Source organism: Pristis pectinata, chromosome 13 (genome assembly GCF_009764475.1).
Source record: "Pristis pectinata isolate sPriPec2 chromosome 13, sPriPec2.1.pri, whole genome shotgun sequence".
Lineage (NCBI taxonomy): Eukaryota > Metazoa > Chordata > Chondrichthyes > Rhinopristiformes > Pristidae > Pristis > Pristis pectinata.
Window position 1 is genome coordinate 26,859,062 of NC_067417.1, and position 22,569 is coordinate 26,881,630.

General features: G+C 40.2%; 1 protein-coding gene and 1 long non-coding RNA gene across 5 annotated transcripts in view; one reads left to right on the plus strand and one right to left on the minus strand.

Annotated features, from left to right (window-relative positions):
• Nucleotides 1-614: 614 nt before the first annotated feature.
• LOC127577235 (uncharacterized) lies at nucleotides 615-17,192 on the minus strand. The gene is made up of 5 exons (XR_007957347.1): nucleotides 17,061-17,192; nucleotides 16,748-16,847; nucleotides 9,874-10,039; nucleotides 9,555-9,694; nucleotides 615-1,415 (listed from the first exon to the last, which is right to left on the minus strand). It is a non-coding gene; the product is annotated as an uncharacterized LOC127577235 (long non-coding RNA).
• Nucleotides 16,587-22,569, plus strand: part of tshz3b (teashirt zinc finger homeobox 3b) — a 65,779-nt gene continuing 59,796 nt past the window's right edge. The window contains exons 1-2 of one of the 4 annotated variants that reach the window (XM_052028236.1): nucleotides 16,587-17,619; nucleotides 18,206-18,342. In XM_052028236.1, the coding sequence (XP_051884196.1) occupies nucleotides 18,303-18,342 (40 nt within the window). In that variant the 5' untranslated portion in view covers nucleotides 16,587-17,619; nucleotides 18,206-18,302. Of the gene's footprint in view, nucleotides 17,620-17,920; nucleotides 17,930-18,112; nucleotides 18,343-21,947; nucleotides 22,052-22,569 lie in introns of those variants that run through there. The other 3 variants (XR_007957346.1, XM_052028237.1, XM_052028238.1) reach the window with 3 other exon arrangements.

Here is a 22,569-nt window from a genome sequence, read left to right on the forward strand (position 1 = left end):
TATGCATCAAGTGACTCTGCAAATAACCATTCAGTGATAAGGAACTAATATCTTCCACTTTTTGAGCTTTAACATAACATGCCATCTTACAAATATATGTATAACACATAATTGATACTCCATTTAAAATATTGCACAATGCAATTTTGTAAAATGGTTTTCAGATTCTCAATTGCGATACTGAAACAGTTACGTGGTCTATTAATCACTTTAAAGTATTCCGAATGTTTTTTAAGGCAGCATATTCCAAATCACCATTGAAAGACTATCCATAAATTCCAGAAAGGTAGTTACACTGAATGTAGGAAGTAGCAACTAGCTCCACAATCTAGAGAATGCCTTAATATTCTGCAAAAGAATTGCGTAAGAATACTCAGAATGGATTCTGAATATTTTGTTGTCAATGGGAAGCCCATTTTGGCACCTGTATCAAGTGTAATGGACAAGCTTGTCTACAAAGATTGCTCCAAATTATTCTAATATAAGTAGCATTTAAGTATTTTACAAGCAAACATGTTGGTATTTTTAACAGGATGTTATAACCAGATGCTGCTCATTACAATAGTATGCATGTATCCTTTTGGTATACTCTATGTACACACACATGTATTCCAATAACATTAATTCCAATTAATTATTTCTTAAGTTTAGGCATTTGAATTTAAGTTCTTTAGTCTATATGAAAAGGATATGAATTTTTGATATATTTTTCTTATGACTTCAAACTTGCTTAACAGGCATTCCAACTTAAAATGAATATTTGTAACACAGATACCTGAAAACATGGAAATGCAGCAAATGATTAGTTGTACTATAAAAATCTGTCTCAATCAATTAGATGTGATCCAGGCATGCTATTGTATATTTAGTAACCCATGAAGATATTCAAATTATTTTGCTTTTGCAAACTATTTTGCAAAGGAGGGCAAACTGTGTGGATTGGGATTTGTCTTAGTGGATGGCACAAGGCAAATTTCCAATCTTAGCTGTGTCGTTAAGGGGAGGAATGTAGGACTATGGAGAAAGTGAAAAGATAATAGAATCACCATTGCCACCAGGGCCGATTATAAGAACTTATGCACATCAACTAATCATCTTGACAATAGTCTCAAACCAATAAGACCTTACTGTAGCGACTCACTGTCCGGGCAAGCGAACCGGCTCGGCAGTCAGGTCGCACGGCGTCGGAGCGGCGAGGCCCAAGATGGCGGTGGGCCTTCGTCTTCCCTGAGCGACGGGGAGAACCCGCACGCGGGAAAGACTTGATGACGTAGCATATACGTCATTGCCGGTTGCATTGGGCGGGAACAGTCTCCCTTAAAAGGCCCGCGCAAGGCGGGAAAATAAACCAGTTCTGTTCTGAAACTCTACGACTCGCGTCTTGTGTTCATTCCGCGGTAGCAACTGCGACATTACTAAGAAAAAAAATAGAAGAGTATTACAGTTATCCTCAGCACTAACTCATACCACATACAACGGATTAATGTGTAGGTCTCTCTGTACATAGTAACAAAAAAAAATGGTAGCTGGGGTAGGCTGTTTGGCCTTTGAGCCTACTTCACCATTCAATGCAATCATGGCTGATCATCTATCTCATTACCATTTTCACACTCCCTCCCCATACCCTTGATATCTTTTGTGTCTAGAAAGCTATCTTATATAGATGCAGTGACTTGGTCTCCAATGCTTTCTGTGGCAGAGAATTCCACAGGTTCACCATCCTCAGAGTGAATAAATTTGTCCCCATATTGGTGCAAAATGTCTTAACCAATCTCCTGAGACTATGATTTTTTTTAAGAGTAATTCCTGCATCTGGCTTTAAAACAGACACCCTTCAAGCATTCTGCTGGGTTCCTTCCTCACATGACCATGGCATGACTACCATATTTCCCTACAGCCAGTGAGAGATTTAAGTGCTCATTTCTGTCAATATTGTCTCCTCCTTTTATTGTCTTGGTATTGTTACATATAATCTTTAGTTTGAGGTACAAATGTATTTGCAGATATTTTTTCTACATGTTTTAATTGACCATTTGTTCAGGTTCAAAAGTGCTTTTGATTCAGTGTTCCCTGTATTGAATGCTATGCTTGAAGAAGAATAAGCAGAGAGTTCATATGACAAATATATTACAACCCCCAAAATGCCCTCTGGGTATACCATATCCAGGTTGAAAGTATACTGGGAATACAGCTATCAGGTCTGAGCAAGATTTCTGCCCCTTCCTAATGAAGTGGAAAAACCTATAAGAGGGGCTAAATCCTACTGAATAGCACATATTTCACAGGCCATATAATGGACGCCTTAATGCAACTGCTAATTTTCCTAATAATATCACTGTCATCACACATGAAACTCTTATATACTGAGACAACTGGGGCATGCAATAGTGACATCAATTGGCGACACATTCATTGACATTGGTGCAACTCTGAAGCATGCATATATACTTAAACAAACAGTGGGCCTTGACTGCTAGACCAGGCCTCAACTGGAAGAAGAAAGCTTATGTGTTGCATTCTTAAAGCAGAATTAATGTGTGAGGTATCAGTCCTGGAAGGTTGATCTTTATTGCCTGCATGACGTTTTATTGATGGAACAAAACATTTTTCCAAGGATGTCTTTGGCCACATTTTGGTAAGCGTACTGGATGCCAGGGAATTCTGAGGGGGAGCCATAAGGGAGAAAGAAATAGCTTTTGACACTGGTTAACTGCCAAGAAACCAGAGAACTTCTTGACCAAAATACTGATAGCTTATTTTCAGTAGCAACTAGGACATTGCCTTCCCTGAAATCTTGTCAGGTTCAAAAATATTTTCCTTGTAATCGGATGTGAAATAAGCAGAGAGTTCATATGAGATACCCATCATGAAATCTTCAGTGATTGACCCAATGTTTAAGGAAGGCAATTAACTACCCTTGGGATAAAGGGTGTTGGGAGGGCACGCCTTACCACGGGTGTTCACCTGCAGGTCAGGGACACATGGTACCAGCTCCCAACTCCAATCCACCACTTTACTTGTTGAGGCAATTCTTTCTACTAGCGGAACACACTTTTAAATTTGTGCTTCTCATGCAGCTTTGGAAACCATGAAGGTTACTATATATAAATGAGCAAGGGTCAAACATTCCAATACACAGTGCTTTGTATGCTATGTACATAAGTCATTTGCTCCCCATGCACCTTATTATAAATTTTAAAGAATACTAAAAATATCCTTCCAAATAATATATTTATTGATTTCAGTGAAGTTGACTGGATGGGGGTGAGTGTAGTCTGTGACTGATAATCTCGTATGTCTTTAGCATTGGTGGTCAAGAAGAAATTTTTACCTCCTAATCTCTGGGCTAAAAAGTTTCCATCATACAATAGGATTTATGTTGTGGGAATGTCGAAATTGGCCATTTTGTGGGGGAGGATTGAAATGAGAGATTTTCTTACTAAAACAAACATTATTTGAAGTTTTGCAAGTTCTATTGGGCCTCATTCTTAGGATGTTGCTAACAATGCATACTTAGCAACTTTTTGGATTTGACCTCATTGTTAAAGAGACCAAATGCTTGAAAATTGTTCAAAGAAACAGAAAATGTTGGACAGACTAGCAGGATAGCTATTTGATATTGAGTCCGGCAGGCTGTAGCTTGAATCTGTGGCAAAAGAATCTCAAGAGTCAGCTAAATGCATATGTTCCCAGCTCAAAACATATATTTGGCTCTTAACCAATATAAATGAGAAGCTTAGCACTTGCTTTAAGACCCTCGCCACACTTCCCACTACCCAATAAGGCTTCCCTGAATAGATTGGGTATCAGGCTTTTGTTGTCATGGATATGGTCCAAGAAGCAATCGAGTCCACATGGGAAAACAGATTTAACTTCAGCTGCAAAGCCAGGAGAAGCAGTAGTGCTGTTGGCCATTGATGCCACCTTCAGCCTCCTTCCTGCTGATTTCACCATTGCCAGCAAAGCACACTGTGTACACCTCAATCCTCTCATAGATTACACTCTCTGAGGTGGTGTGACAGGTGCACACACCCCCTCCACTGCAAAAGGAATGAGTGGTTGAAGGCGAAGAATGCTGTGGGAGCGGGTGAGTGAATGGGAAGAAGCTGGATGGTGGCATTGGAGTGATAAGTGAAAGGAAGGGTGTGTGAAGGGGAGGGAGCTGATCAGCGGGAGTGAAGGGAGCTGAGGGGGAGGTGAGTATGAAGAAGGAAGAAGCTGAGAGGGAACAGGAAGGGGAGGATGCTGTTGGGAAGGGAACTGTGAGGAAGCATTGATGCTAAATGTATGTGTGAAGGGGGAAGAAGCTAAGAGGGAAGGGGATTAATAGAACAGTACAGCACAGGAACAGGCCCTTCAGCCCATTATGTTGTGTCAAACCAATTAAGCTAATGACACCAAATTAAACAAATCCCTTCTGCCTGCACATATCCCTTATCCCTCCATTCTCTGCATATTCATGTGCCTATCTAAAAGCCTCTTGAATGCCTATATTGTATCTGCACCACCTTGACAGCACATTTCAGGCACCCACCACTCTGTGTAAAAAAAAACTTGCCCCGCACATCTCCTTTGAACCTTCCCCCTCTCACCAAGTTCCCTCTGTACATCAACGTTGTTAAGGGTCTTACCAATAACTGTGTGCTTTCTGTTTGCATTTGATCTTGCAAAGTGCAACACCTCATACTTCCCCAGATTAAACTCCATCTGCCATTTCTTCTCCCATATCTGCAACTGATCGATATCCTGCTGTATCCTTTGGCAACCTTCTACACTATCCACAATACCCTATCCAATCTTTGTGTCACCTGCAAACTTACTAACCCACCCATCCATGTTTTCATCCAAGTCATTTATATACATCACAAACAGCAGAGGTCCCAGTACTGATCCCTGCGGAACACCACTAGTCATGGACCTCCAGCCAGAATAAGTCCCATCGACCACTGCCCTCTATGGGCAAGTCAATTCTGAATCCAAACGGCTAAGTCACTGTGGATCCCATGCATCTTAATCTTCACAATGAGCCTCCCATGATGGACCTTGTTGAATGCCTTACTAACATCTACGTAGACACTAAACACAGCTCTATCTTCATCGATCATCTTCATCACCTCCTCAAAAAACTATCAAGTTAATAAGACACGACTTGCTCTGCACTTGCCTTTCTGGCTGTCCCTAATTAGGCCATGCTTTTCCAAATGCTCATAAATCCTATCCCTAAGAATCTTTTCCAATGGTGGAGGGAGATTTTAGAGAGGCACTTAGGAGAGTACTGAAGGAAGTAAGGAATTAAGATAAGATCTCTTTATTAGTCACATGTATATCGAAGCACACTGTGAAATGCATCTTTTGCGTAGAGTGTTCTGGGGGCAGTATATATAAAAAACTTTATTTATACAGCATGGTAACAGGCCCTTCGGCCCAATAAGCCCATGCCGCCCAATTACATCCATGTCAACCTACTAACCTGTATGTCTTTAGTATGTGGGAGGAAACTGGAGCACCCGGAGGAAACCCAGGCAGTTACAGGGAGAATGTACAAACTCCTTACAGACAGCGGCGGGAATTGAACCCTGATGCTGGCACTGTAATAGCGTTATGCTAACCACTATGCTACCGTGCTGTGATATATGTAAATAAAATTGATAAAATTGTCCATTAAATCATCATATCCTTTAAGAACTGTTTCCATGATTAAACAGGAAGCTGTCATGACCTGGAATAAGATTGGTTGAGATAAATGGAGACACAAGGGACAAGGATGTTGGAATTTGGAGCAATATTCGATGCAGGGTTTTGACCCAAAATGCCAACAATTCCTTCCCCCCACAGATGCTGCTTGACCCACTGAGTTCCTCCAGCAGATTGTTTGTTGGTTGAGATAAAGTCAATTCTACATCTATTAATCTGGAGACACGCCAGTAGAACTTTATGTAAACTTTGTTATATTACGCTTTCTAATTTTCTCATCTCAATCATTAATTCATACTTTGTGACTCCACAGGCATAAACTGACTAGCTTTCATGTCTGAGCCGAGACAGCAAACATCATCCTAGTGAATGTCAGCACAGCTGACCTCATTCCTGTTCTGGTCTGATCTCTCTCCCTGCACAATTTACTGGAGAACAATCTTGTTCAGGAACCCTGTACACTAAATTTGATAGCCCCCAGAAACAAGAGGGATTGCATGGGACATAACCTGTACCTATTCAGTGTAATGGAGGCACTAAGGTGTCTTTATGTTGCGAATTATAATGATTGAAAACATCCAGTCGACGCTATTCATGCTGTTGCTTGACTGGTCACACCAGCAAGTGGACAATACCATGAGTGACCAGCACCGGTTAAGTTGGACTTTACTGCTTAAAGCTACCCTTCACCTTCTGAAAGAATGGCCACCGCAGGTGCCGGTGAGTACTCTACAAATGAAGCTGACCCAGCAGAAAGTGAGCAATGGCACAACTTCAGAGATCACTGTTTACGGGCAGTGTACTGGAGGAAATGGAAAGTGGAAGAAGTGCCTTGAATCTATTTGGGGCAGGAAGCCCCTCAGAAGACACTGTGAGCAACATCAAAGCCCTGACCAGCTGGGTGCAGTGCCGTAAGAAGTTCAATAACCTCACCTGAGTGGTCTGTGACAGAGAGTTTCACACTAACGTTGCACCATCTGCACCACTCGCCTCATTGATAGTCCCATCACTCACATACTGGCAATATGTCATTCAGGATTCAGACTTCTCATCTACCTACTCCACTGCACTTTCATGTGTTTAGTACTAGCGCCAGGCTTGCACTGATATTACACAGTGTTCAGACACTGCATGACAATTCAACCAACCTCATTGCAGAACACTCACTCTTCTTGCAGAAGTGACTCACAGTACAATGCAGTAGTTACTAACTGGGAGAAGACAAGCTTGCCCACATATCCTAATGCTCACATACTGGTCACTGTTGGCATAAGAGCTACTGAGATCAGGCAGTGCTTCAGGCTGAAGACCTGAAAGATTTAATGCAGGGCACTGACCTGGAACTGTTTCCCTCTTCACCAATGCTGCTATACAGCACTTATGAAAGTGAGGTTTGCAACATGCAGCAAAACTCCATACATCTTGACACCCCAATCACTCTGCCCAGTAGCTCCTCCAGAACGATGCAGGCAAATAAATCATTGCTTCTGGAATCCCTTTTGGGTTCCAATATAAGACACAGTTGGCAAATGACAATTGCAAAATAATGTGTATGTAGTCAATAGCATGCTGGACTATGGCAATACCTTTAAGTTCTCTCTGCCCACTGATTTTGGCAAGGGAGAATTCAATGTGCAGTAGCAGTGACCGCTCTGCTGCAAAATAAGATGGAAAACTATGAGGTGGTGTGAATAACTTCAAATCCAACCTACTGCCTGGGAGCTCATTGACAGTCATCCTCCTCACTCTCTCAGCAACCTGTCCTGGTCTGTCAGGCTTTTGATCATTTTCCTGGTCCTGCTGGATTCCAAGATAAGTACCTACTAATACTTCCAAATCTGAAAGCATTTGGTGTATGCAGAAGCCTCAGCAGCAAAAGGTTTTTCAGCAGATTTTTCGCAAGTTCCTAAGTCAAGTTGAGTTTATTGTCATATGCACAAGTATACATATGCACAGGTGTAATGAAAACTTACTTGCAGCAGCATCACAGGCACATAGCAATAGAGACACAGTATTCAAAAGACAAGCATAAATTAAACATTAATTATACAAAAATTGTATGAGAAAGAATACAAGTAGAACCAAAAAAAAAACATGTAGAATTGTAGCAATAGACAGAAGATATAAACCAGCCAGTGAACTGCAAACAATGATTGGTCCAATTCAATAATACTTATCTATCCTGCTGCTGAATACTTGTTCAGTTCTGCACGTTTACGACAGGATGTTAACGGAGTGTTGAGCTCCAAAGTGACAGTGCTGGTAACAAATCAGTATTGTTTGCGATTTGATGTCACAAACAGCCTCTACCATACGGACCAGCAAGGTGTTCAGAATCACTGCCCTTACTTTCACCAAAACATTTTCCTCTATATCTCATGCCGTAAGTACACTTGTATGCTACTGATGCCATTTTGATACCCGCATAGCAACCAAAGTGCTCAAGCAAGGGTTACTACCAGTCTGAGTTTTGAGTGTCTATATTTCCAGGACACTGGGACCAATTCTCATTCTGCAAACACAGCTGATATCAGCTATCTCAGCACTTGCCAGGTCATATCTGGAATGTAACAGTCTTAGTCCCAAGAAGACAGTGAATTCCCTACTAAACCACTTGGTGAGCTATAAAATTCAAGTGTTTGTCAGAAGTGGTGAGTTTTAACTGTGAACAGCTGAATCCATTGTTAATAGAATTTTATCTCAGTATACTTTTCAGTCTAGTTGAACATTAGGAGTTTTAAACAATTTTGCCGAGTATACTGGATCTCTGTTGATTCCTATTGCTAAATCTAATGCAGTGCAAAGATAAACTGTTCATTATGTCATACAGATTTATTCCTGAGCTGGACAATGTTGAAATATAGCAAAAGGATGTACTAGCATATATTCCATATATGTTCTTCTCACAAAGATATGACTGGAATTGACATTTAGTAATACAGTGGATACATAATTGTAATTTACATTTATGCTTTCATGTTGATTCATTAGGAAAATAATACCGCCTTTGTCTTTATCGGTTACTCTAACGTAAAATGCCTACAGACAAGATATGCAAAGTATTTTTTTTACAAATTAGGTAAGACACTTTTGCTACACATCATTGTCTACCAATATATATGATAAGGTGTCATCTAATACTTACTTTAGGTGATTTGATCCTGCATAAATATTTACACAGAGCCTTATCACAGTACTTTACAAACTGCTTCTGCATACTAGGTTCATAGCACTAGGTCATGGAATAGTCAAAACTATTGTATCCTTGAGGCCAACAAAATGATAGTGAATCTGCACAGTTAGACAAAAAAACAGCTCTTTGCCATTTACCAACCATCCAAACAAAAACATAACTCTTGACAATTTTAACCAACCTGTACGAATACATTCATTCTAACTAAATTTCAATTTCAAACATGTACTAACAATGACCATGGAAAGATATGTAAAGGAAAACTATGTAAACCCAATCTGATAATTTGGATCCTTGCAGCGTGATCCCTTTATCGTACCCCATTCCTCTGAAGAAGCCATATGGACTTGGACCAATCAGCAACAACGTTCAACAGTTTACCACCAGGGTCATAAAGACCTGTAGGTATGTTTTAAAATGGTTGCTTTTGCAGTTCACTCAAACATCTACACTGACTGTTGCTGCAGACATGGAAACACCAGTACAATTAATGCCACTATGGGTACCCAGCGTCTCAACAATTTTATAAAGGTTTTGCATTATTCTGATGTAATATGTCTCATCAGCAGGGAATTTAGTAATTTGCAATGCTCTTCTGCGATGCATCAAATACCATTACTGTCAGGCAACTAAATGATTGCAGCCTAAAACTAGTAATGTCACCTACCTGGAAATGAAATGACCCTGAAGCAAAAGGGAAGTACAACAGCAGCCAATATTTGAATTTTTAAGGGCAGTCTACCATTCTGTCTGCACTCTGAAACACAGTGTTCTTTAAGGTGTCCAAAAGGTAATCAATTGTAGTACCTAAGAGAAGAAAATGGATTTTTTTTCTTATGAAGCAGTCATCACAAAAATAATATTCTTTGTCCCTCTCATTTCTACAATATTTAGCCCACAACATCCTCCAGTAAAATGCAAAAAAAAAGAATTACTTCAAGTACATATTTAACATCACATTTGTCCAGGATGGCTTATATACATACATCATTGTCTAATTTGAATTGGCATAAGGTGATAATTCCGATAATTTATTTCACACATCAGTTCAAAGAATTGGTATTAAGTGCGTATTGAAAAGAAACAATCAGCTGACATGATGCTTGGTAACAAACTCTTCCAAAAATGCCAGAGGTTTTCACTTTCAGTAAACTGTAGAGAGAGCAACAAAATAATGTAATTCAGTGAAGCCAATCTCTAGAACTGGACATGTGAATCATTTCAAATTAATGTCTACTTAATCATATTGCTTGAAATACAGCACACTGATTGACTGAAAACTAAAATATCAGATTTGGTTAATGCAGTTAGTCTTGAAGAGATGCACTTTTGGAGACACTAGCAGTATGTGTTGTGATCAACCTAGCACTCTCAGTGCTTTATCAACATTCTCCACTGTAACCCTGATTCTGGAAATGAAAGAAACTAACTACTCTCTCATATCTCAAGGAATTATCTGCATCACACTACCACCATAACCTTACAAACACATTAAGAATAAAAATTATGACCACATACTAGAAGTGCCATATGAATTTGTTGAAGAACAAAATACAAGTATCCACTCTCTTAATTTGCTATCAAGTTTCTAATAGACGAAAAAATCAATTTTAGTTAAGCATATTTATGTCATTTGTCCAAATACAAGAAATGATGCAAACTCTCATAGTTAGACTATATTTCATATGTTTGACATTAAAATATCTATAACTCATATATTCTAGTGTTCTCATGCTATGCCTATCAATTATCAATGAACGTAAAGCTGCTCCATTCTTTGTAAGACCCACAGTTACATCAATCACAAAACAAGGACAATCTATCATCCAACTAAGCACATTTTGAACATAATTCATTAATTCAGCTTTTAATATTCATACAGCAGCAATATTGGATCTAAATGCCTGAGAATAAAAATGTGTAATTGTTATTAACTGCAATAACATAACAGTACTTTTAATCCAATAACCTTTACAATGATAATTTGACTTTGGCAAAATTAGTTGGATTAATGAAGAATGATTATTGGTTTCCAGACCGTTCAGACATTCCTTAGCATACTGAAGAGTACATTGATGTAACTTGTAGGAAAGCACTTATTACACTAAAATATTTACTACAAAACTAACTTTGCAAAGCAAAAATAAATAAGTTAGTTGGACTTGGATTGTGTGTTGCTTGCATCTGATAATAAATCTAATTTATTCCATGCTATCATGTAACAAACAAATATCTTTGCATTTGTTTATTTGTAGCTTCAGCAGAGTTATTGATTGTATTATTAATACTAATATTATTTTTAGTTTGACAAATGATTACCAAATTTGAATTTATAAGGACTCTCTTCCAGGGTAAAAATTGATTATATTGTACTCTGTCTCTAAAATATTTTGAAGGAGTAGCAAGAAATAGTTAAACTTTATTTTTTCAGGGATGGGGTGCAGATGGAGCAGAGTTTTATTTTATTTATGGTTTGGGACAATACATTATTTCTAAAACTTTGTTATCAATGTTGTTTAACGGTAGGCATCATCTCACAACAAAACTTTCCAATAAGCAATCTTCCTTTCAGCGCAGGATGTTAAGCATTATGAAGTGCTATTTGATGACAATGACCAGGGTTTGGTGTCATTATAGATACCTGATCTTTGCTACTAACCAGGAGACGAAAATAGATGAAGTCAGGTCATAATTACCAGTGTGAAATTTCCTACATCTCCCCACAAAATGTTCCCTCACTGTCTTTGTGATGTTGTATGTTAGAGTAAGATTGTTTTGTTACTTTAGAGTACAATTTACCTACTTTGAAGATAAATACTGCATGAAAGGTGTTTGTGGAATTGTAAAAACAGGTATGTAGAAAGTAAGTTTGTAAACAATTTTCCTCTTACTGCTGATAAATTCTTACTGGAATGAGAAAATAGTGTCATGCTAATACTCTTCATCTGCCCAATGTGTATAATGACTGTGTTGATTTCATCCAGACTTAAAGATTACATGTAAAATGAGCATGAACTGTGGTCCCAGTGTATCTCCAAATAAAGTAAATGTCTACGGTACAGGAGGCTTCTGAGCTTATTTCCTAAATTATGCTGCCTCTCCACATCCCTCTTTTCTTCAATTCTACATTTTTGATCAAGCTTTTGGTTACCTGTCCTTATGTCAATTTTTGATCTAATTGCATTTTAGCACAGCAACACGAGACATTTCATATCCTATCCACAAAGACAGTATATAAATGCAAACTGTTGTAGCTTGTTCCCTTTTATTTCAGTCTTTTACTGGGCTACAGATTTTGCACAAATAATGGCAATAATCAGTCAGGTTGAAATAAAGTAGCACTCCCTTGTACATTCAGTCCATTCTGACTAATATTGGTTTTCAGTGATACTACATTGAATTCCTGTGATCACATAGTGGTTCTTTACTCCTGAAAAATTATAGATAAATGATATGTTAATTTGAATAATTTCCTTTTGTGCCTAAATGAAGCAACTAATGCTCTACAGGAGCACCTGCTCAAACTGTAAGCTGTAAGTTGATAACTCAACTGCAGGTGATATGAGCGTTGGGAAGGTTAACTGCTGACAGCTGAGGCAACTATCAGAATAAATGTTTTTATCACTAACATTGATGAGAATCAATATGGTGAATCACTCTTGTCCTGGGTTCAGATCATTTTTATTTTGCTTTGATAAGCATAAATACTTTTAGATTTTTAGAGCTAAGTTTTTAGGATCTTGTTACAGGTTTTTCAATCTATTGCAGGAAGCTTTCAGTTCACTGAGATACCGTGATTGCAGCCTTCCTAATGCTCTCCTGTTTTTCTGATATGAAGTGGTGGAACACATTCACAGGTCAGTTTGTTGTGCAACAAAATGGAAACATTTAACAGTGCAAAGAATTTGAAGAATGATTAAAATGCATTGGTGTAAACCATAAATTAAATGGAAGGTGTTATTAAAAAAAACTGTTAGTCAGCTATTGGTCCCTTGACAACTCCTGATGTTTGCAAGAACAGTCCATTCCTATAAACTGAAAAATAGTTTGCCAAAAAAGTTAGTGCAGCAACACTGGCCTGTGCGTGTACTAGAGTAAACTTTCTGTAAGAACTGTTAATTACAATCCTTTATGGAAGAGAAGTACTAAGAAACTAAAGTGGATTTGTTTTACTTTATTGGAAATCAACTTCCCACTTTGAACACAGACTCATATGCTTGCACTTTAAATACCGCTAAGCGCAGAAGGAAAAAAAAGGCATCAGGAAGGACTGAAAATACTTAGCCAAGAAAGATAACTAGTATATGCGCGGGTAGCGCCCGCTGCTAAAATCCTGCTGTACTAATGATGCTTTGGCTGGTGATTTTACCAGCACCTTGATGCATTTCGGAATGAAAACCTACCCGCTTTAAGATGGAACTGTAAACTAACATTTGGCTCAACAGAAAGTACGTAAATCTTTATAATTGATTTTGGCACGTTGTTTAGAGACCAAAGTAATTTGTCCGCAGAAGGTTGGGAGTGGGCTACTTTATGAATCAAGCATTTTTACTGTTTCAATGAATATTCAGTCGACATATCTCCTTGTAGTTCGTTATCATCCTTGTTGCACGTTGCTTTGTGTAATCAAACGGATTGAATTTAAAATGTGAATAAAAGGATATGATTTTTGGACTCCGCAGAAAATGAAATTATCTGCCATGGTAAAAATGCGTCAGAGTCGAGGACGCAGACAGCAACATTTATAATATTTTCCTTTCGCAATGCTGCAGTTTAGCAATGCCCTCCTCGGATACACCGCTGAACCCAAAGTGGGAGATGTGCTTCATTTAGAGACCAGTAGAGCCAAAACTTCGAACACCACCCTGTCATAGTCAGCCTTCTAGATTGCAAGTATGGCAATAATTAAATAACTGCTGAAAATTAGAATCCCAGCCCTTGCAACAGCAACTAAGCTTAAAAACAGAGACGGAAGTACTGGTGCACAATGTTACTTGGCGAAAAACAAACTGAAAATCCACTCTCTTTAATTAAGAATTACCTCTACAATACAGCTCTTGATGTAATACTTTTTAAAGCTAAGAACAGAGAGATGACGTTATAACTTTCAAAAGACAGCCCAGTAAGTCTCTAATTTTACTCGTTTGTTTTGATTAACGTGACTTTGACCTCAGCTCGGATCCCTCACCTGATTAAGTCGATGTGCATTAGAGCCCTGAAGATTCCTTGGGGGATTAGTTTAATGTGTTAAAACTGTAATTCTACATTCTCTGATCACCGAGCAGACTTTTAAAGAATCCAAAACGCGGCTTTAACTAAAATTCAAATCGCGACAATCAACACAAACTTCAATCCACTGTGCTGTTTGTTGCCTTGACGGGCTTGCATTCATTTAAACTAAAATGAAATTCCTTTACCCCGGGCTTAACTAATGACCTGCGAATAACATGTGTAACAGGATATGATCTGAGCATGCATTTACCGGATGCATATAAATATAGCCAGCAAGCAGAAAAGACGCCAGACTTCGTAGAACACGGAAACGTGGCACGCGGTGAAATAAAGAAAACGCTCAAAATGAGCTTATCAGATATATGTCAGGTCGTCTGAGAGGCATCGGCTCAAATAAGAGTGACTTCCAGCAAACTAAAATCTCTGTCCAGTACACACTGTGAGGCTCTCGCCCGGTTCCAGCACAAAAGCTGCTTTGCAAGGAATATCTGCCTGGTAGATTTATTGTTAGGAGTCCAGAAACTGCAGAGAACCCGCCCAAATGATTACAATCGCGAGTGGAAAGATATTAAACCCACAACTATCACTCATCTGAGCCCTGGCAGGGCAAACGACTCCAACTGAAGGGCTCCAGAGTCTTCTCCCACACCCCCCTTTATACCTTTTTCCCCAGGACGTTTGACTCTTACAGGAGCTTGGACACTGGTACCGCGCCAGGCGCAATTTATTCCAATACATTAGAAATATTTAAGCATGAATTCTGCAGAAGCACAACCAAGAAAGCCGAATCAATTTCGCGCGCTCGGACGCCGCAGGAATAATTTAAAAGTTCATTTTAATATCCCATACAGTAAAATCAATTTTTAGTGCTGAATATAACAGTACATTTTAGCACATGGAGGGTTTTATTGAACGCTGGAAGGCAGATTGTATTCTACCAAAAAGGAAAAAAAAACAGTGGAACACTGTTTATCGAATTTGGGCATGTAATCTATATCGATTACTTTGTGTTGGGGTGATTGTTAATTCGTATACATCAAAACGCTCCAGTAAATAGGTAATTAAAAATGTCACTATAAATGATTCCAATGTACAGATATGCAATGCGCAATTTTATGTATCTGCCGTCTGCAGCAAACTGTTTAAGATGCATGAAATTAGAGTAACTGCAATGCAAAACAGCCAAGTTAAAATAAACGAAGTTATGGATATCCAAATAATTAGGGGTGGTTGACGTTATATTGTTAACAATAAATAAATAAACAAGTTGATCAACTTTTCAAAAAAATGGTGTGAAGTTTGTAAACCGCTGTCGCACTTTCTGGGTTTTGAAGAGTGACAATTACGGAAATCATAAGTGTCCAACCCGTATTTTATAATTTTACAGGGCGTTCATTAAGAATAGACATTGGAACAGAACATAAACTTATTGGCGACATCATTTATGATTTATTTGAAGGATTTTATCCAGTTTTGGGGAGGGGCACTCTGCGAAGCACACTCTCACGTTGCTGAGTGATCCAGATTTAATAGACAGGTGTGTTTGACTCAGTTTTTCTTGCAGTAAATTGTTGCAATCTGGATTGCACGCCATTGAAAGCGAGACAAAGGGGACAAAACGATTAGATTATAAATATAGTTTGCATTGTACTTCTATTTTAATTTTTATCCATGGTGGAGTTAGCGCATTTAAGTACGAATTGGAGTTCAGGCAGAATTGCTGTGAATGAAATGATTTAACTTTACCGATAAGCAAGATCAGAAACTCGACAACTTCCAGTAGTCTGGAATGTTACCGTAAAGACTTCATTTTAAACTGTCAGGTCACTTCGTTGTTTTGAATGAAAGACAAGTATAAAACTCGATAAACAAACACACCGTGTCTGTTCCAGCAGTACTCCCAAACTGAAATGCAACCCAAACACTGCACGTCCTCACTACCTCTGTTTAAAATGCTGCTATTATCTGATGGGATGTAGATTTTTTTAAAATCGAGTTATTAAATGAAGAATCAGATTTAAATCAGAAATTAAGACTGATGTAACATACTTGATGGGGGTCAACTAAGGACGGACATAGTTCAACATTACATGAAATTACGTGGCGTTATTTTGGATAGTGGTTCTGAGTGAAAAGTTCTCCCTTTTCTATCCTAATCCGGTGCCCGGGTGCCTGTGAATGTCAATAACTGGGTGAAATAGCTGATGAAGTTGCTTGTAATCGGGCTGCAGTGATTGCGAGGCTGTTTTGTTGCCGTATTATTGTATTGTGTTGTACTGTATTGTGTTGTGTTGTGTCTAACACTGAGAGATCGTGCCTGATGTGCTCTGGTGTCGTTGTTGGAGTGTGCACACAGCGTGACACTGATGGATGCGCCAATGGTTAGACGGACAGATGTTAGGGCGGATCTAACGGAATGTGCACGTCTAGATTGGGCTAAAACCATCTCGATTCCGTGAAAGTCACTTAGTCAGCCCTAAAGGCAATCCGGGGAGGATGCAGGTAGCCTCTTTTGCCGGTCGGATCGCTGCTTTTCCCATCAGATCAGACTGAATGGAGAGTCCCTGCGATTGGCGATGAGATGAAGCTGACCAAATTTGGCAGGAGAAGCAGAATTTGACAACTCACCACTTTTTCCCTCTCTCTCTCTCGTCAAACAATTCGTCATTTCCAGGAGCACCCACACTTCCAGGGACTCGTCGACTTGCAATGTTCATCCTGTGATAAGCTGAAAAAGAGACAACTTAGCCCTCGTCACCAGCTGAAAGTGAAGCGGATTTCGGCGCAGGAACTTCGGGCGAGAGCAAAGAGATTAGAGATAAACTCGGCACGGCGCACATGAAGTTGTGACGCAGGATATTTAAATCTGCCCAGTTTTCAGACAGTTGGAATGTTTCCAGGGCTTCAGAGAATGGGGAAGATTGGCCATTTCTAACCTTACCGTCAAGAGTCAGATCTGCCCTTGGCTCCGCCGCTCAACTCCACTAAGAATTTGCTACTGGCTGCCTGACATCTTTAAAATAGCGTCTGGGACAGAAAGATCGCCCCTGATCTGCTCTGGCTGTCATTAAATACCTATCTGCCAAGAGAGAGAAAAAAAGTGCACTAGGCAGCCAAGAAACTGTTTGGCATTCGCTGGCCCATGTTCGCCAAAGCACTTCAACACACTTCCAGCCCGTCCCCTGCTTCTGATGTTCATTTCCGTAAGGGACACGCAATCGAGCTCCAACCCAATCGATCCCTGTCTAAATGGAGGTTCCTGAACGCCCAGAGATCTGCCTGTGGACCATCTGATCGGCAGAGAGCTGGCGGATTCCCCCGACAAAGCCGTGCCAGAGCCCCGCGGGCTTGAAGACTTGGCCGGCTGCCCATGAGGCAGAGGTGCCGCCGGGGTCTGCACTCAGCCTGAGCCAGGGAGGGAGGGAGGCGCCGGCGAGCTGGGAATTGCCTCAGATCCCTGCCAGTGAGAGCCACACACCTCGCACAACGGAGCGGCAATTGTGAGTAGATGCCCCTACCAGCTCTCTTGAGCACTTTCAAACAATTCGTGGTACGGCGGCTGGAGACCAGATGCATGGTGGGGGCGGGGGAGGGGGGTATAAATCCACCTCACTTAATCATTTTGAATCTGATTCCCCCCCCCTTCAAGAAACGCGATAAAATAACTATTAACATGTTTTTAAGAAGTGTTCTGTTTGGGAATATCCAACCATCCCGGGGAGTGTAGCCCGGCCGGGTTCCTGACATGTGCTGACCCTTGCGCTCAGGATGGGGAGGGTTGCTGGTGGTCGGGCTGCGGGATGCTGACGAGTTGAGTGTTGTTTTTTTTTGTTTGTTGGAAGTTGACAGTTAAAGAATGCCGACTTTGGGTGACGCGATGATCTCGTTTTCTTTTGAGCTTGCCTGTTGCAGCTCGCAGCGAGGAGCCGAGGCGATGTGTTGTGGAGAGAGAGAGAGAGAGAGAGAGAGAGAGCTGCGCGGCTCTGAGTGAGTGAGTGCCTGCCTGCTCCCCTCTCCCTCCCTCCCTCCCCTTCTCTCCCCCTCTCAATCTTCTCTGAGCCTCTCTCTTTCTGCCCGATCCGACAGCCCGAAGCCCTGTCGCTGTTTGCATGAAAACGCCGCCCGGCCGCCGCGCAGCCACCTTGGAAGGAGTTGGGGATCAGTCGGGCTAACTCCGGCCAGCATGCCGAGGAGGAAGCAGCAAGCGCCCAGGCGCTCAGCAGGTACGGGACTGGGGGAGGGGGTGGGGGGGGGGAAGTGGTGGGGAGACAACGGGTTCATTTACCTTGGGTGAAAACCATCCTATTGTAAGAAAGAGAGAGAAAAAATATTCTCTCCCATTCTTTGGTTAACTTGTGTCACCACGTCACCCACCCCCCCCCCCCCAAAAAAAGGGAAGATCAGAGCTCTTACAAAAATTCAAAAACAAACAACAGTGTTTGTCAGCTGACACTCAGCCCGCTCCGACTGACTGACTGACTGACAGACAGGGCTTGCGGGGCTTTTCCTCTCTGTACTTTTTTTTATTCTGCTTTAAATGTATAATTGATATATATTGTATATGTAATGTCAAGTCCAGTTTAAGTTGACCCCCGCCGCCGCCGCCTCAGTGTGTGTTGGACAGAAAACTAGGAAGCTCCACCATCAACAATGGGCTTGTGCAATGGAACTGGTTTTTATAGACAATTGCCATCCTTGATTTGATGCGTGATTGATTGCCTGTCATCTGGCGTGCTTTGATCTATTCATTCCCGATAAACATCAATAAATCACTCACCATAGCAACGCACATGCCCATGACGTAACACCTGCCCTGTCATCTAGCTGTCAAACCACTTCACTTCTTTTTTTCCTCTTTTTTTCCTTTTTTTTTAAAGACCAAGAGATTGGACGAGATTATTTTAAAAAAAGGAAAAAAAAAGATGTTGACACAAACTTAAAGGCATGTCTTCTAAGAGAGGGAAGAATAGGACTGTTCTATCAAAATGACCCGTCAAAACGACTTTGTTTCATATTTGATTTAATTGTCTCTCTCCTGACAGGCACATTCATCAATAGCTTAATGGTCAATCAGAAGTTGGCAGAGTGAGTGCTTTCATTCTTTCCCATACACAGGCTTTGGCATACTTTATCAAAATGCCTTTGCCTAATGGATATGGGGAAGGGGGTGTTGATGACTGAAAGACCACTTATTTAAAAAGAGAGAAAAAAAGAGTATTTATGCTGTTGATGGGTAGATGAAGACAAATTAGTGAGCTGTGCATGATTTTTTTTCTGTTTTGTTAGAGGCATAGCAACTTCCTGTAATTTTTTTTCTCTTGGCCCTCACAGCTGCAAGTTATAAGGTTCATGACTGCTTTGTGGTACACAAAGAGTGATGACAAATTGATTGCTCTGTAGTGATGGAAGTAGCACACACACACAAAAAAAAAGATGTCGGCTGATGTGCTGTGATGGTAACTTCGGGAAATCAGTCCCCAGCAATCTTGAGCGGATTGAGTATACACAAGATTTCCCAAACTGAAGGGTCCGCTCAGCCGTAAAAAAAGAAAAGTTGTTTTGCCAGCTTCATTAGTGTTCACCTAATTAGCTGTAAACCTGATGGATTCCTGACAGGTTTAATGATTGGAGATGACAAGCTCCACGCACTGTCATACAGCAGAATTAGGTTTGCAGCTAGTTTGATGTAATCAAGTTGATATTACACAGTCCTAGTTGCCTTTAGTTGTGCATTAACTCAATTTTCTGCTGCAGGTGACAAATGGGCTTTGGTACCTGGATAATCATGTCACAGGAATTAGGGCCTTTTAATGGTCTCTGGTAGAATAACAACAACAATGAACAACCCCCAGCAATGGAGGTTTTGTAGACATAACAGACAGGTGCACAAATTCTTTATGTCTTGCTGCATTGTGACAGCACATTGTGAATTGTCTAATAGAGAAGACTAAAACTGTCGCCAAGAATCTGTAAAAAGATTGATTTAGTTTATGGGCTCAGTAGGAGAGAAATCAACAACGATCAAATGTAATAAGGTATATGTAGAGCATAATACACTTTCTAAGAAAAAAAGAGGTGTGGATCGTATATTACTATGAGAAGATTTTCTAGTTTCCTCACGCCAGCTGTAGGCAGAAACATTTTATTCCATTATCACATGCAGTAAGATGTAAAATTATTCGGGTTTTGAACTGAATTTTTAAGAAGTATTAGGAAGTCTTTGAGAAAATGGAAAAAAATTGAAGCAGGGGATGCATTTGTTATTCATTTTCCCACCCTGGTATATAAAAGTTTAAAATTTATGTGTCAACAGTGTTGTCCTATTTAGATACAAAATGATCTATGCCAAGTAAAGTGAATCAATCATGGAGATAAACTATGTGAAGCAGAAAGCAGTATTGTACTCATTGGATTAAGATAATCTGTTTAGTTGTTATTGCCATCATCCCAAACATGAGGGAAGCAGTGAGAGGTAGAGTACCTACAGAGGTACTTGTAGTTGACTGTTGCAGTATTATTTGCCTGCAAACCTGCCACACATTGCTCTGCTGGATGGAGATTCTCCCGAGCAGCCAACTGACAGAATGATTAGTTATGGCCGTTCTCAGCTTTTGCAAGGAATGAACAACAAAGAGAAAAGGAGGAAAAAAAGCATAACCATAAGGCTGCCTGAAAGTTTCTTTGAAATATTTAACCAGTAAACAGAATTTTCCAGAATCAACTGACATTGCTTCCATTAGCTTGACAGCTGTCAATTAAGGTTTCAGTGCTCTCCTGGGCAACAGTTTATTGCATACAGTTGATGCTGTCATTTTGTTCCCAGTTTTGCCTTGAGCACTATCATGAGCAGGAGTGAAATAGTCAATAACTGATGTATCAGCAGTTATTTCTTAAATTGGCTCACAAGTCTGCATTTTTCTTTTGCTAAAGATTGTTTTGTAAAGTGATTAGAATGAATTGTGACTGCTGCAGGGTTATGGGAATGCAGTGAAGCCAGGGTGAGTTAGCAGGATGAGACTGGTTCATTTTGCAACAATGTGGCTCATAGGATTGTTAGGGCTGAGCTAAGAGTGAGGGAAAAGCATGAAGGTACACATCCGTCAATCCATCAATTCTGTCTTTTCAAATTCAGAGTCCAGAAAAGGTTCATTGATTAATGTGTTACATACAGAGTATCGTGTTCTGCACACCCTAAAGTGTTTGCTCTTAACTAAAAGTGCAATACTTGAAGAATGCTTTGAATAGCTAACTTCTTTTTTATATGTAATTATGAATTATTAATCTGTATTGTCAGGGCACATGTTATCAATTATGAATATCTGGTTTCATCACCCATAGCAGCTGTTAAGGAAGGGGAAAGCGTAACTAAGTCATTTTATCTTGTAGGATGGGGTGTTTGTCATCCATTGCAAAGAAGTGCTTCACTTCATCATTTACTCCATGACCAAAAACACAAAACTTGCTTATTCTTAGCTCTTGGTATGTATTTTTAGCTGCCATCTGTGTTATAATGTGAAGTAATTATGAAGTAAGGTGGTTAGCAAAGAAACCTAAAACTGGCTTTCCGATATGGTAGTAGCCCTGGTTAAGACCCACATCACTTCTTAACCATGGTTATTGCTGCATATGATCAGAGGTGGCCCCACTTATAATACAGTCACAGCAGGACAGCTCTCTGCTCTGATAATCATGCCCGCCAGAAGAGTGGAACCCTAGTCACGAGAACTGAGTTGTATTTTAAATTTGCACGTAAGAGGGGCTGGGCAGATGCCAGTGGAGGGCGTTATGCGTTGCTGGCAGCCACACACTAACGTCTTCATTTCCATAGGGACTGTAAAGCTGGCGGGATACCAATACCAGTGTCATGCCGCCTCACTGTCTACAATTGGAAGATGCCAGCCTGAGAACTATGTGAAATCCAGGGATCAGGAGGTGACATTTTATGCTGGTTTACCATAGATTATGTTAGGAAGGATTATACTATCTGATCTATGTTTGAATGGATTCCATTCTGCCTGCACGTAGATTTGGTAATGTGAATGGTAGTTGATTATCAATTGGGAAACCAGGCATGTTTAAACCTAATATTGTTTATTGAAACATGTTCTCAGACAACCTAAAATATATTTTGTTTGCTGACAAGCAAAATGCAAAATGAATTCTAGTTGTTATATATGCGTGGTGTTTGTTGGCATTATGAGGTATTCCATTTGCAACTGGTATTCCATATGTTAAGTAATTGTAACAAGTCTCGAATATGCAGAGCAGAGTTATCTAATGTTACTACGCTGGGGAGGCAGGGGCTGGGGGGAGCATTCATTCATCTGTAGAAGTGTATTCTTGAATTGCTAGTTCTTAATGGATATAAAAGTATTGTCCAGCCATTGCACTCCCCTCCCAATACTCCACTCCAATGAGTTCAATGGAGCAGAGTACAAGGGGTGGCCGAT